Source organism: Drosophila melanogaster, chromosome 3R, assembly GCF_000001215.4.
Source record: "Drosophila melanogaster chromosome 3R".
In the NCBI taxonomy this organism is placed as follows: Eukaryota; Metazoa; Arthropoda; class Insecta; order Diptera; family Drosophilidae; genus Drosophila; species Drosophila melanogaster.
The window spans coordinates 17040533-17053286 of record NT_033777.3 but is presented as its reverse complement, the minus strand read 5'-3'; the positions used below and the strand labels follow the sequence as shown (position 1 = coordinate 17053286).

Genomic DNA, 12754 nt, shown 5'->3' with positions numbered 1-12754 from the left:
TCCCTCGATGCTGTCGAGAGCGGAGAACCTGAGGAAGCAACATCGACATTTAGCGCGGTCTTGGTTGCCGCAAAATGTGATGAATGGTTGTGATCAAGGGCATATCAGTTGCATTGCCTTGCCCATGTCTGCCAAACACACGGACGCACACACGCCCATACAAAGTGGCGCCCCTGCAGCGGCCCTACACACACAGAAACACACTTAAAGCGCGCAGCGAGGATCGCATACCGCACTGCGAGAAAAGTCGATGGAATTATCTATGCTAAAATTTTTTACAGTCGTTATTACTATAACTAATTCTCTAAATAATAATAAATATAAGTTTACCTTTAGTTCATCTATGACATACAGTACAGTGCAATACAGTGGCAACGTCGAATTTAGTTATTGTAGTTTATTGTAATTTAAAACCGGTATTACTTAAACGTGTAAGGAACACAAGATCACGTCCAGATTTTTCACAGTGCCAAGCAGACGCTCCAACAGGAACCCTGGTTCGTCAGTTCCAGTAGAAATACATAATTGTCTCTCGTTTGGACGACTCGAAAACACAAAAGCAAATAGGCTCCCGTCATTACGATAATAATAGGTCGGGAACAGGGAACACAGGCCACTTGTGGAGTGAAACCGGCAACCGGCGATGTTGGCAGGAGGAATTTGATCGCGTCGTGAGCGTTAAATAAGCGAGAGTCGGGCCCCTGACTTGCCCCGTGGAGGGGCATGGGTATTAACTCCGGAAAGGACGGCGGCAGGAGTTTGAATACATTATTTTCTTATGAGGCCAGAGACATTCCGCAAATGCTAAACAAATAATACGACAGCGAGGAGTAGCGTCCCACAAAGCATCTTATTTAAAGGGCCTCAATTATTCAGCAGTGCCTTTGTTATGGTTAACCCTTTTCTTAGAATATAAAAATATTGCAACTCTACTAAGCCAATTGCTCTTAAGCATAATATTGGGAAAAAGGTATTTCGAATGTATATATTAAAACTAAATGCTTACTTTATATTTTCGCCATTTTAAAACTACATCGGAGATATTACATTGTGGTTAGTTTTACACGTGTCTATCGCAACAGTCAACCTTATTAAAAGTTACGTCATTTAACTATAAACAAATGCACAACGTGGATAAGCACAAATATGTGTATGGCTTTTGTGTGTGGGAAGAGGTATGGTATATGGTTTGGGTGATATAGTAGATGGTCACCTATGAAATCTTAGCTCGCTCGGCTGTTTACGAGTTTTGTTGTTTGGAAAGTATCGGGTTACCGATTCGACTCTTTTAAATGCCGACAGAACTTGTGGAATTTGGACCATTCAGAAAGGTTTTCTAATTTGCTATCTGAAGAATTCTCGGAAGTTTGTTGGCTACTGACCACCAAATTTTGAAAAACAACGCTTGATTCGTAAAAAGGTAAAAAAAAAATTCGCAACTTATTCTTGAAAAGTTCCCACATTCGTGTCAGAATAAGGTAATAAGTTGGTTAAGTACTTGATCTGCCGACTTGCTGCAATTTCTGAATGATTGTTCAGTTGACAGGGGTCCACTTGGGTGGCCACTCATCCTTGAAAACTCTTCACTCGCATTCTCTGCGAATCTGCTGCAATCCACTATCAGCAGCCGACTTCCTCTGTCTTCAGAAAACTCAAAGCTGAAGAAATTCTTGGCAGATCTGAAAACCAGTTTAGCATCGTTCATCATCGTCTTATCCTGTGCAATTCCTTGGCATTTGTTTGCCCCTTAACGAGTTCCAGCCTTTTTTATCCATTGATACACCCCATTGCTGTCCCTCTTGCCCTCGGTTTTGAGTTTCATAAGCTAATTTTCGAGAGTTCATTCAAAAGAGATAAATCTGAGTAGCGTGTGTGTCCCTTCAAGTCGGAAGAATTTGTCTGGCCTTTGAGCTCTTGAAAGCCATATCGACTTACCTGTTAATTCTGATCAGCGTTCTTTGTTTTAGCCAAAGAGATAACAAACTCACATATCTTTCGCATTTTGACTATCTTCACAACGAAACTACAGTCTTATATTTTTATAACACGCTAGTTTTTGTTAAGATCTACGTTTTAAATATGTTTTTAAAACACTGTTAAAAAAATGTTTAACTAAAATTAGAAAACATACACATAATGTTATCAAAATTTGATTGAGTGTGAAGTTTAAAATCAGTTTCACAACTCGTTGATGATTATCCAAGGCTTTAAACGCGTCTTACCTCCTGGATTTTGTGTCATTTCCAATTATTTGTAACTGCGTGTAAATGTTTCTTTTGAAATTTGGTTTTGTATAGCGCGCGTTTTTATTCGACTGTCACGATTTGGCGGACGCTTCCTTTGGCGCATTTCTAAGCCAACTAAGCGCCGGCCGTAGCAGGACTCGTCCTTTTATAGACGATGCTAGTGGGCTCCGCCGGTTTGGTGCGCACTGGGAATCCTGCGACTGCGACCACTGCGCAGTGATACGGATATGGATGCGGACACCACGGCGGCACGGAAGAATCATTGGACAAGGCGCCGTCGCCGCCGCCGTCTGAAACCGAATCGAGCTTGCGAGCCAGTCCATCTCCTTGGACGCCGACGCCACTCGTCCTTCATCCTTCTGACTCATTGCCAGTCCCCGCCAGCCATTCATGCACCAAACTGGCACTGGCACTTGTATGCAGATGTATGTCGCTGTGGCCATTCGAGTTTATTGTCTTTCCATCCATTTTTTTTTTGCGGCGGGCACATTAGATGTTTTGGTTTTTGTTTGTTTTGATTTTTGGCCACCGCTTCGTCCCGTGGCCGGTGGCAACTTGAGAAGGACTTTTTATTATTAATTCACAAATGTTCATTGGACTCATAATTTACTTGGATAGTACGTTTATTTTTGCCATATTTGTATAACATAATTTTTTCCTTTACGGCATAATTGATTGTTTCGAATATTAATATGAAAACATAAATAAGCAAATAACATATGTAAATAGAAAATTCTGAATTAATAAGTTATTAAGTGGCTGTCAGTTCAAACGCATCTGGATTAATAACTGTACGCATTATTAAGAAACCCTATTAAATGGAAAGATGTCTAGGATCTGCAAAAAGTACGACGTAGTAAGTAAATAAATTTTTAGTTGGCGTCACTAGGCGACTGGTCTAGTCGCACTGGGGTCTAAGTTGAAACCTATCTGCGCGCCATTTCGTTTTTCAAATGTTGGCTGCCGGCGACGGCGACGATGGCGTCTGGCGGCCGAAGTTGGCCTAAACCGCACAGCGAGCCCTAGACACTCCGATTGCGATGGGAAAGTTTGCACAACCTAATGGCCAGTCAAAGGAGAAATCAAGACACCGACGCTCATTAACCGGTAATTAAGTGGTTAAATCCAATTTAACGAGGTCGCACCGTAGGTCGCTGATCTTGTTAGCTCTCAAATAAAATGATGATTTCGTGCGATATTTATTCAATGTATCTAATTCAATCTAAATTAAATAATAGACCAAGATAGGCCTCGCATATTACTCATACCTCACGTTGTCCAGATCAAAGTCTATCTTCGCCCCAACAACAGATTCATAGTACATTGGCTGTGTGTATGTCAGGATCAGTTAAATCAGCACATTACATTAATGGGTTCCCTGGTAGAAGCGTATTGAAGACGATCCCCTCCTGCCGCCAACGAACCAATTGTGGGGTTGTCAACAAAAACAACGACCAGATAGACGCGACAATAACTCGTCATCATCGACGCGCCGGCTATTTTCGCATCTAATTGTGAGAACAGCGGCGTTTGGCGCGCCAATTGGTGGCAATGGCAATAATAGCGGCGCCCAGTGGCGCACACTTGGCCCGTTCGCAAATCAAAGTTCTGCGTATCCGCATCCGCTGAGTCCTGGTCCTGCCCAGAACTGCGGCACTGTCTGCTCCGCTCCACGGCAGAGCCAGAGTCCTGTCCTCCTGCCTGTCGTCGTGCCATTGTCGCCGTCGCCGAAGAAGCAACGACGGGCGACTGGTCGCCACAATCGTCTGTCTAAGTCTAGCCTTTGGATGCACTCGGAGAAATTGGGGAGGTTATGCGAAATCGACATATTTTAGGCGTGCAAGGATATTAGTTGAGGAACTTATTATAATTTATTATATATAAATAAACGTAATTTTGCTTAATATTTTTTTGTGAATTTAAAGAATAAATGCATAACAGCTTAATGAATAATTTATTTTATTTTATTATATCAAAATTTTCCTGCAAAACCTAATAACTTAAGAGCTCATTCGAATTGCAGAGTAAAAATTAACCCTGAAGTCACATTATTTCTCCAAGTGTACCGCATGCTCTCTGCCAGTGTGGGGTGGGATCGGGAGAGTGGGCTTCGCATCCCTTCGCGCTGGGCGGACTGCTGCCGACAAGTTGTCGTCTTGGTGACCGTCGCCAGTGGTTGGCGTCGCCGACTCAGAAATTTGCAACAATTCCCGAGCGCGCCGCCGCCACTTGTTACGCACTTTGGCGCCTCCGCACAACAAAATGTCCCTTACGGACAGGCAACTGCCGACACTTCGACGCTTGATTCTGCGCCAAAAACAAAAACAGACAGACACAAAACACGTTCGCCATTAATGATGCACCCCCCCCCCCCCCCGGCACAATTGTTTATAGAAATCAAATGATTAATATATTATTATAGAAGAAAAACCGTTTAATAGCACAAGCGTAAACACCAATTGGAAGCAAATCAATAAATTTGAAGGAAAGCTAAAAAAATCCATAAATAAAATATCATTGAAATGGACAACTAATGTGTTTTTATCAGACTGCTTACTAAACTAAATATCATCTTTTTCAAAACCCCCCCAAAAAAATAAGGTGTTTTAGTTTCGGTGTGTTCTGTGAAATGGTATTTTTTATTTATTATACTCTCGGAAATTATATCAATTTAAAAAAATTTACTTTTGAATCAGCGAACATATTTATAGGAAAAGGTTTGAAGTGTTTGTATGTGATAAATACAAATTAAACTACAATTATTGTATATGTGTTTGCAATCTTAGACAGCTATCGTATTTTGACTCTTGTTTGCTAAAAAAAAGCATAGTTTTAAAGTATTTGCAAGACGTTTGCAGTCGAGTAGAATTTTTTTCAGATACAAAACATGAATTTCAATAAAAAAAATGAATTAAACAACATTGAATGATGGTGTAGATACAATTAAAAACGAAATAAAATTAAAATGCTCCACAACGGATTTTTACAACAAATATCTATCCGTTGCGTTACAGAAGTTTTGTGAAAATTGCTGTTTTCTAATTTCAAATTTGTATTTGTGTGTTAAACTAATTCTTTCCGATCATCGGAACTTCGTTTATGTTTAAAAGTCAAAATGTATCACAATTTTGATCATTTTGTTATAATAAATACGGCTGCACCTGTCACAATGCTAATTATTTAGTACACATTTATGCTGAATGTCTCGACTATATTTAATGGGTCTTGCACAAATTTGATTCAATGAAACCCAAAAGGTAGTATAGTAAAATTTCATTAAACCGATATTTACAAATACCAGAAAATAAGCAGATACTTAAGGATGCACATTTAAATGAGTATGCATGGATCGCGCATTAAATCGGTGCTTTTAAATTTTAAAACGTATTTATGATATTCCTTTTACAATCGTGATTACAAGATATAGGAGAGCCCAGTTGTTAATTCGATGACAAAAAAAAAAAAAGAATAATTTGTGGGGTGAATTATTCTTTATAAATCTCTACAGAAAATGCCGGAAAAGTACTCCTTATCGAATATAAAATGATATAAGTATGTACAATGAGCAAAACCTACCATTCGATATTATATTTATAAAACATGATTTCCTCTCTCTACCTTTCTTGTACAGTGCACACAATTTTGGATAAAAGAACGTTTCTAACAAACTATTATCAAAATTTATTGACAGTCGAGTACTTTCTCAATTTCAGTATGAGATTTTTATACCCTGTATCAATATTTTTGTGTAGTATGCGTAAATGTAAAAACGATCGTACATATGTAAGTTTTGGATACATATTCTATACAAACATATGCGTAATTGAGTAAAGCAAAGTGAACTCGGCTATATAATTTCACAATTATTTGAAACGCTTCAATCAAGTTAAATGAAAATCCGTCAAAGCAACCTAATCAATTTGATGCCTGGCTTCAGTTATTAATGCTAAGAGTGCATCCAGTTTAAGATCTTTAAACCGTTCAAAGTGGTCCATAAGTGGCTGAATTGCATCCGACTCAATGGCTGCCGAGATGGTCTGGTTTTGAATAGTGCGATTGAGGCAGGATGCAACCTGTGCCAGAAATTCTCGCCACTTTTGCCTGTTCTCCTCGCTAAGAGTTGCGTCAGTTCGCGAGACGTAGATTTCCTCGGCGCGAAGTATCAGGGCAACCAGCGAAAGGATTCCAAACTGCCAATTTAATAATTAGTACGCGTATCTATTACTTAATACTGAGGATAACTTACGCGACTGCAAAAAATTCCAGCAAGTTTCTTGTCATTCAGCGTAATAGCAGATGAAATGCTCACTAGGAGTTCGAAAGTAGCTTTGTTAACGTGTTTTTTAAACTCTGGGTAAAGAGCGTACAAGACGCCTTCAACGTCGTCCTTGTCCTTTTTCACCACTGTTTGTAGGGAACAGAAGACGCCGCTCCACACGACCCAGCGAATGCTTTGATCCGCAATAAAGGGCATTATGCGTCTAATAAGTATCTGCAAAGGAAAGATTGATTTAAATAAAATAGTGAGTTTCATGCGTATAGCACTAGAACATAAATCGAATTCTATTTGGTTGCACTTGTTAAAATTAGTATAAGAAAAAGTACACACCTTTCCCTTGCGCACATTCATCATGGCGATAACCTTGTCGAAGGCCAGACCTGCCTTTAATTTATTGACCAACGCAGCTTTCGTCTCTACCTCATAGTTGAACTTGTTCTTTAGTTGCGGATTCATGGTTTGCGGATTGGCGGCTTCAGCAGCACGTTCTTCGGGCGTTTTATTGGCCATTTCCAGCTGCTCAAGGGCTGCGATCCGTTCGGCTTCCTTTTTCTTTTTCAGCTCAATGGTGGCCATCACTTCTGGGCTTTCCAAATCCTCCAACTTCAGCAGATAGCGATACAGTGTTTCAATCAGAAGCAAAATGTGTCGCGACTTCCGCATGCTACTGGGATTTACATCATGGCTCGCGGAGGTGGGCAGCGGAGTCGAGCTTTTTGATGAAGAAGTTGCGTTGGCTTCAGCAGCGGCATTTGATTCACCACTCATAATGTCAGCATCGATAATTTTTCGCGGAGCTGTCACACTTCCGTACTGTAGCTTTCCCAGTGAGTTCTCGAACTTCAGTGGTGAGAATATATAGCCTGTCAGGTTGTTGTTGTTACCACCTGATCCATTGTTCGTGTTGCCTGACGTGCTGTTGGTGTTCTCCGAGTTGCGTCGCTCACGTCCGTGTCCATTGCGAGTACCATTCTTGTTGCCCAACTGTACGAGAATAAGCTGCGCATGGCCGCGTGGCTGAGTAAGCGGATGATTCAACTGGTTGTCCTTGTGCGCCTGACTGTTGCGCATTTGCCCGTTCTGTTGGGCCTTGCGCTCCCTGAACACCGTGTAGTAATAGTCGTCGATATACGGCGTGTCCGTATTCAGCTGCGAAAGCTGGATTCCGATTAGCCAGTGCTTGTCGCGCGTGCTCATTAGGTTGGCATATTCATCGTACTCTTCCAGCGGGTAATTTCCTGTACCATCTGGACGTCGTCCTTGTTGCTGCTGTTGCGCCTGCGATCTCTGACGATCGCTGGCCACGGATCCTGCTCTGCTCTGTTGCATTTGGCGTACAACAGCAGCCTGTTGAAGCAGCGGATGGTTTTGCTGGATCTCTTGCACTAGTCGCATGTTGAACATGTTATACATGGAATTCGGTGGCTGCTGACCTAATAGACTTGTGGCAGCTTGCAGCGGGTGCGGCGGCATTCGCGGTGGCAGCATCTGGTGCGGATGGGGAGGTTGCATAAAAGCCCCTGGATGGATTCCAGCGGCGCGCATCGCATTGAAGCTTGGATGCATCGCGAAATTGTTCAGGGCCGTGGGCAGAGCTTGTGGATTGGGTAGAGGTCGCTGGTTGCCGCCGGGCAGTGGAAAGTTGTGCGGCATGTGCTGCTGCATTAGAGGATGCTGGGGCAATTGCGGAATATTCCCGGGCAGACCTTGCGGGTAAATAAATCCGGGCGGCACTCGGTTGCCACCAATACCGTTTAGTTGTTGCTGCGACGATGGCGTGGGCAGTAGCTCGGGTCCGGGGAAACCCAAATTTGGCCTCGGTGGAGAGGTGTGCGGCGTGCCCAAGAAGCCAGGGGGTACTGCAATGAATTGTTAAATGGTGTTATTTTCATATGTCGCAGAAATCTATCAGGGACTTGAAGTTTGTTCCTTAAATGGTTAAATCTGTCTTAAAAATTGTCCCCAAAAATAGATTCGTAAGAAATAAATATTTTTAGGAATTATACTTTTTGTTGGACATGTTTTCTTTTTAAATACTGAGGCCTGTTTTTGTATGCATCAATACTTTTTAGTTTTAATATATAATTACCCTTGTGCTGCGCTTGTTGTGGCGGCTGCTGCTGCGACTGTTGTTTCTGATGATGCTGCTGCTGCAACATCTGTTGCTGCAACATGGTTGGTGTAGGCACCTGCTGCCTGTTACCCAGACTAAAATCATCAAACATTTTGCGTTCCGCCTGTTGCTGGCTCTGCTGCTGTTGTTTCGGAATGGCCTGCTGAATGATCATATTGCGCTCTATATCCTCGAGAGTTGTAATTTTTGGAAAAGGCTGTGGATTCAGTGCAAAGTTGGCATTCGCTTCCTGCGGTGGCTTCATTTGTTGTGGTTGGTGCTGCTGATGTTGCTGCTGCTGTGGCTTGAAGGCGCTGCGCATAGGCTCGCGGAACAAATGTTGGTTGTTGGGAAACGGCTGTGATCCCCAGACCCCGGAGTCCAGCTTAATGCGGTTGCTCAGCCCACCGGCTTCGCTATCAGTGGTGAAAGAGGACAGGTCCATGTCGTCCAACTTCATGGAGGAAATGTTTAGCTCCAAGTCCGAGTCCCCTATGTGACGAGACTGTCGGAAGGGGGCATTCAAAGGGGCCGGAGTGGAGCCGCTTGAAGAGGGCGCCGATGATAGCGGATTAGCGTGTCGCAGGAAGGCACCATTTCCCTGATCGGCAAAATCCGTATTTCCACTAGATTCCGCGGGTCGCTTCCGCACCCTTTCGCCATTCCCGCCCAGGCGTACCATCGTCTCATGGGCTTCCTCCCAGTCGCCATTTATAGCGGATCCAAAGGTTTCGTCATTGAGGGCATCGTATTCCGCCTCGACGATGCGTCCATCGCCACCATCTTCGTCCTGGAGAAACAATTGAAGCAAGTAAATTAGACATTCCTACTTTTTCTGCCCCCGGTGGCCTTCGATGCCCCCTTATTTGCCGAGTGAAAAGTGTGCGTTGGGCATTTGCCGACCCCTGTGCGGCCCGCTATCCCGGATATTGCAGCCGCAATGTCGGGACCGCTGCTTACCGGTAGATTCGTGTCAAAGCCGAAAAACGAGTCATCCATGGCGATAAATCTATTGCTTTACAAAAAATTATCATGACTTGTCAGTGACAAGTTGTCACCTCAGCAGTATAGCTGTCAAAATATCGATGGTACTATCGATAGTCTGACGTCGATGGTTTTCTGACTATCGCCACAATACATCAATTTCGCTCGCATATAAATATTATCATATTACAAATGTTGGAATTAACATGCAAATTTAAAATATATATTTTTTTCATACGTTTTTTTTCAATAGGTGAACGACTGAAGATTTGTCTAAATTTATAAGTTTGCATTTTGCTACAGTGATGTTAGAAAAAAATGATGATTTAACCACTGCCAAATTTCGTATGTTGCATATTTATTTATTCAGTTTGGGACTTACCACGACTGGTTAATAAGTCAACAACATTAGATTTTACTGATCAATGAAAAATCTGCCCTAATTAAGGTGCATTTGCACTCCTTCAATGTATTCGATATTTTGAACTAGTTCGAAACTTGAAATCAGCGCCCGCAAGCTCATCCCTAAATTACTAGTTCTTGAACTATTGCTTTGGACGGAACTACGAGCCTGTTTCCTTTTCCAAAACAACTTAGTCGAAATGAAGCGGAAAACGAGCGAGATCTGGTGCTTTTTCCGGGCGGTGGACGACACGTTTGCGGTGTGTAATATCTGCAAGGCGAAGCTCTCTTACAAGACGACCACCACGAATCTAAGCAAGCACATGAACAGGATGCACCCCACATCGGGACTCAACCGGAACTCCAAGTACAAATTCCAGCCGCAGACCACCATCGCCATCGACCGGAACAAAGCCAAGCCGCGCAACTCAACGCAAGAGCTGATATTGTTAGAATTCGTGAAGAAACATCCGCGTCTGCTTCAGAATCCGACGTGGGAAACACGGGGCAATCTGGAGTCGCTGTGGGAGGAACTGTCATCCGAACTTAATAGCCACGGTCCGCCGCGAAAAGATATAGCCACCTGGAGAAGGGTATTCTAACTTACTTTTTTTCTAACCGCTTGCATTATAAGTTGATTTGTTTGTAGGCCTTAAAGGACTGGAAGAGGTTTATCCTGAGAAAGGTGGAAAAGAATGAGATGCAGAACATGCCTTTTGGCACCAGTCTTACTTCGTCGGAGGAAACAATAGCCACACTGTGTAGATTAAACGAGGATGTAAGTCAGATTATTATGAAGGTCTCCGACGATGAAATGCATGAGAATTCCACCACGGAATTTGATGTGGACGAAGTAGAGGATGTGGTCCCGGAAGAAGATGGTGGCGCCCTTCAGACTTCCGCCGAGTACGTTTACGAACCGGAGGAGAACAAAACGGACATTGACCCGCTTTACCTGCAATCTAACAAACGGGCCGCATTGGCCAGCAGTCGACTGGCGGAGGAGGAGACCACACTGCTTGACAAGATTAGCAATAACCTAGAAATGGTGCACGATACCGCCAACAGCGTTCAACTTGCACTCAATGAATTTTTTGTCCTGTACAAGCAGAAGCTGTACGAGGACAAGCGACATCACTTGGCAATTGAACAGTTAATGGCTGAGAAAATAGAACTGAAAAAGAAACTATTGGAAATCGAGCAAAAAAAGCTGTCGCTCAAATAACGGGATATGCACAAAATTAAGTAATATCTTGGTAGTCTTAATAACCTAATCTTTAAATAATCTAAGTTATTCAATATTTTGATTAATTTTATCACATTTCTTTTAGCTTGGCCCAAGCCCACTTAATATACAAATTTAATTTAATTTTTTTGGTTTTATTTTATAAATATTTAGATAATATGGCGTTGTTCATCATAGACTTGCTTTAGAATCTCTTTAAATTCCAGGGGATAAGATGCGTCGTCCATAACAGCATCGTAAACATACTCTAAATTCTGTGGGAAAGATGGTTGAATAAAAAAACAAAGCAAAGTATTAGGCACATCACTTACTGATTTGGATTCATCTGAGGAGGAAGTCTTGCCCTCTTCGGGATCACTCAACCCATTTAAGTCTCCACAGGCTATAAAAGGAACTAGACGACGGTTTACTTCCGACCCTGTTTTCTGTGCCAGTAGCCGTATATCATCGCGAGCAGGGTTAATCACTTGAGGAATGTAGCCCTCGGGAAGGCAAAAATCGGAGCAAACCACAAAAGCTTCAATGCTCGAAGGACGCGAACTCGGTGGCTTGTAGATGTCGAATTTTTTGAAAAATATCTGCATCTGGGAGCTCAATAGCGATGTGGCATTTCCCTTAAAAATCTTGGCCACAAAAGTTCCGCCAGTTTCCAGCACACAGGTGGCAATGCTGAGAGCAGCCACAAGTAACTGGTGCTGCATGTACTCGTCCATTTCATGGACCCCGGTGACATCGGGGGCTCCATCGCAGACCACCAGCTGGGCTTTTTCATTTCCACCAAAGTGACCGATGATTGCTTCGGCGGTCGACTGCTTTGTGATATCTCCCTGGAGCTGGAGTATTCCACGGATCGGGGCCATGGCCTGCAGATCAACGGCTATGATCTTAACAGCGGACTTTTCATCGTCCGTTTCGCAGGTATCGTAGAGTTTCCGAGAGAGCACCTGGGACCAGCTGCCAGGAGCAGCACACAGATCGACTGCCCGCTGAACACCTATATATGGAAAAGTGTGTTATATTTTGTTCCTAAGTAGTTTCAATGATCTAACCATTTAGAATTCCGTAGGCTTCGTCCACGTGGAGCAACTTGAAGGCACTCCTGGCCCTCCAGCCTTCGTCTTTGGCTTGTCGGTAATAGATATCTCGTTTGTCCTTTGATGTTTTCCCCATTGTAAATAAATATATGAAATATCAGGGATGCTCTACAATATAACTGTTCTTTTTGAGATACGTGAACAGTAAAAAGAATGGTTAAAATATGGTGTCATGTGCAGAAACTAGCCAAAGAGTAAGAGATTGTAGTTGTTATTTATGTTTTGTAAGTTAGACGATTGGCCAGCCTATCGATATATCGACAAAGAAGGGATGCGAGCGAGTGGTTCGTCAGTTCCAACTGGTTCCTTTTCAGCATAGTGGCTCCGCGGCGAACGGAGGCTTTACGAAGAAAACATAAGCACAAAGCAATAATGCTGGGAGCCCAAGGT

The 12754-nt window shown here is 42.9% G+C and overlaps 3 protein-coding genes across 4 annotated transcripts; 1 reads left to right on the top strand and 2 right to left on the bottom strand.

Annotated features, from left to right (window-relative positions):
• Positions 1–4865: 4865 nt before the first annotated feature.
• Positions 4866–9723, bottom strand: Patr-1 (Protein associated with topo II related - 1). 2 transcript variants are annotated; one of them, NM_001300440.1, is made up of 5 exons: positions 9599–9723; positions 8615–9428; positions 6856–8384; positions 6493–6738; positions 4866–6436 (listed from the first exon to the last, which is right to left on the bottom strand). In NM_001300440.1, the coding sequence occupies exons 1-5, from the start codon at positions 9635–9637 to the stop codon at positions 6158–6160; spliced, it is 2907 nt and encodes a 968-aa protein (NP_001287369.1). In that variant the 5' UTR covers positions 9638–9723; the 3' UTR covers positions 4866–6157. The 2 variants fall into 2 exon arrangements, with proteins under 2 accessions (NP_001287369.1, NP_650592.1); NM_142335.3 differs by having other exon boundaries at positions 5619–6436.
• Positions 9724–10150: 427 nt separating this feature from the next.
• On the top strand, positions 10151–11391 carry bdwf (bedwarfed). Its single transcript, NM_142334.3, has 2 exons — positions 10151–10617; positions 10674–11391. Exons 1-2 carry the CDS (start codon positions 10225–10227, stop codon positions 11247–11249), a joined length of 969 nt encoding a protein of 322 aa, NP_650591.1. The 5' UTR covers positions 10151–10224; the 3' UTR covers positions 11250–11391.
• Positions 11392–12605, bottom strand: Trm7-32 (tRNA methyltransferase 7-32). Its single transcript, NM_142333.3, has 3 exons — positions 12320–12605; positions 11582–12264; positions 11392–11524 (listed from the first exon to the last, which is right to left on the bottom strand). Exons 1-3 carry the CDS (start codon positions 12438–12440, stop codon positions 11420–11422), a joined length of 909 nt encoding a protein of 302 aa, NP_650590.1. The 5' UTR covers positions 12441–12605; the 3' UTR covers positions 11392–11419.
• Positions 12606–12754: the final 149 nt, after the last annotated feature.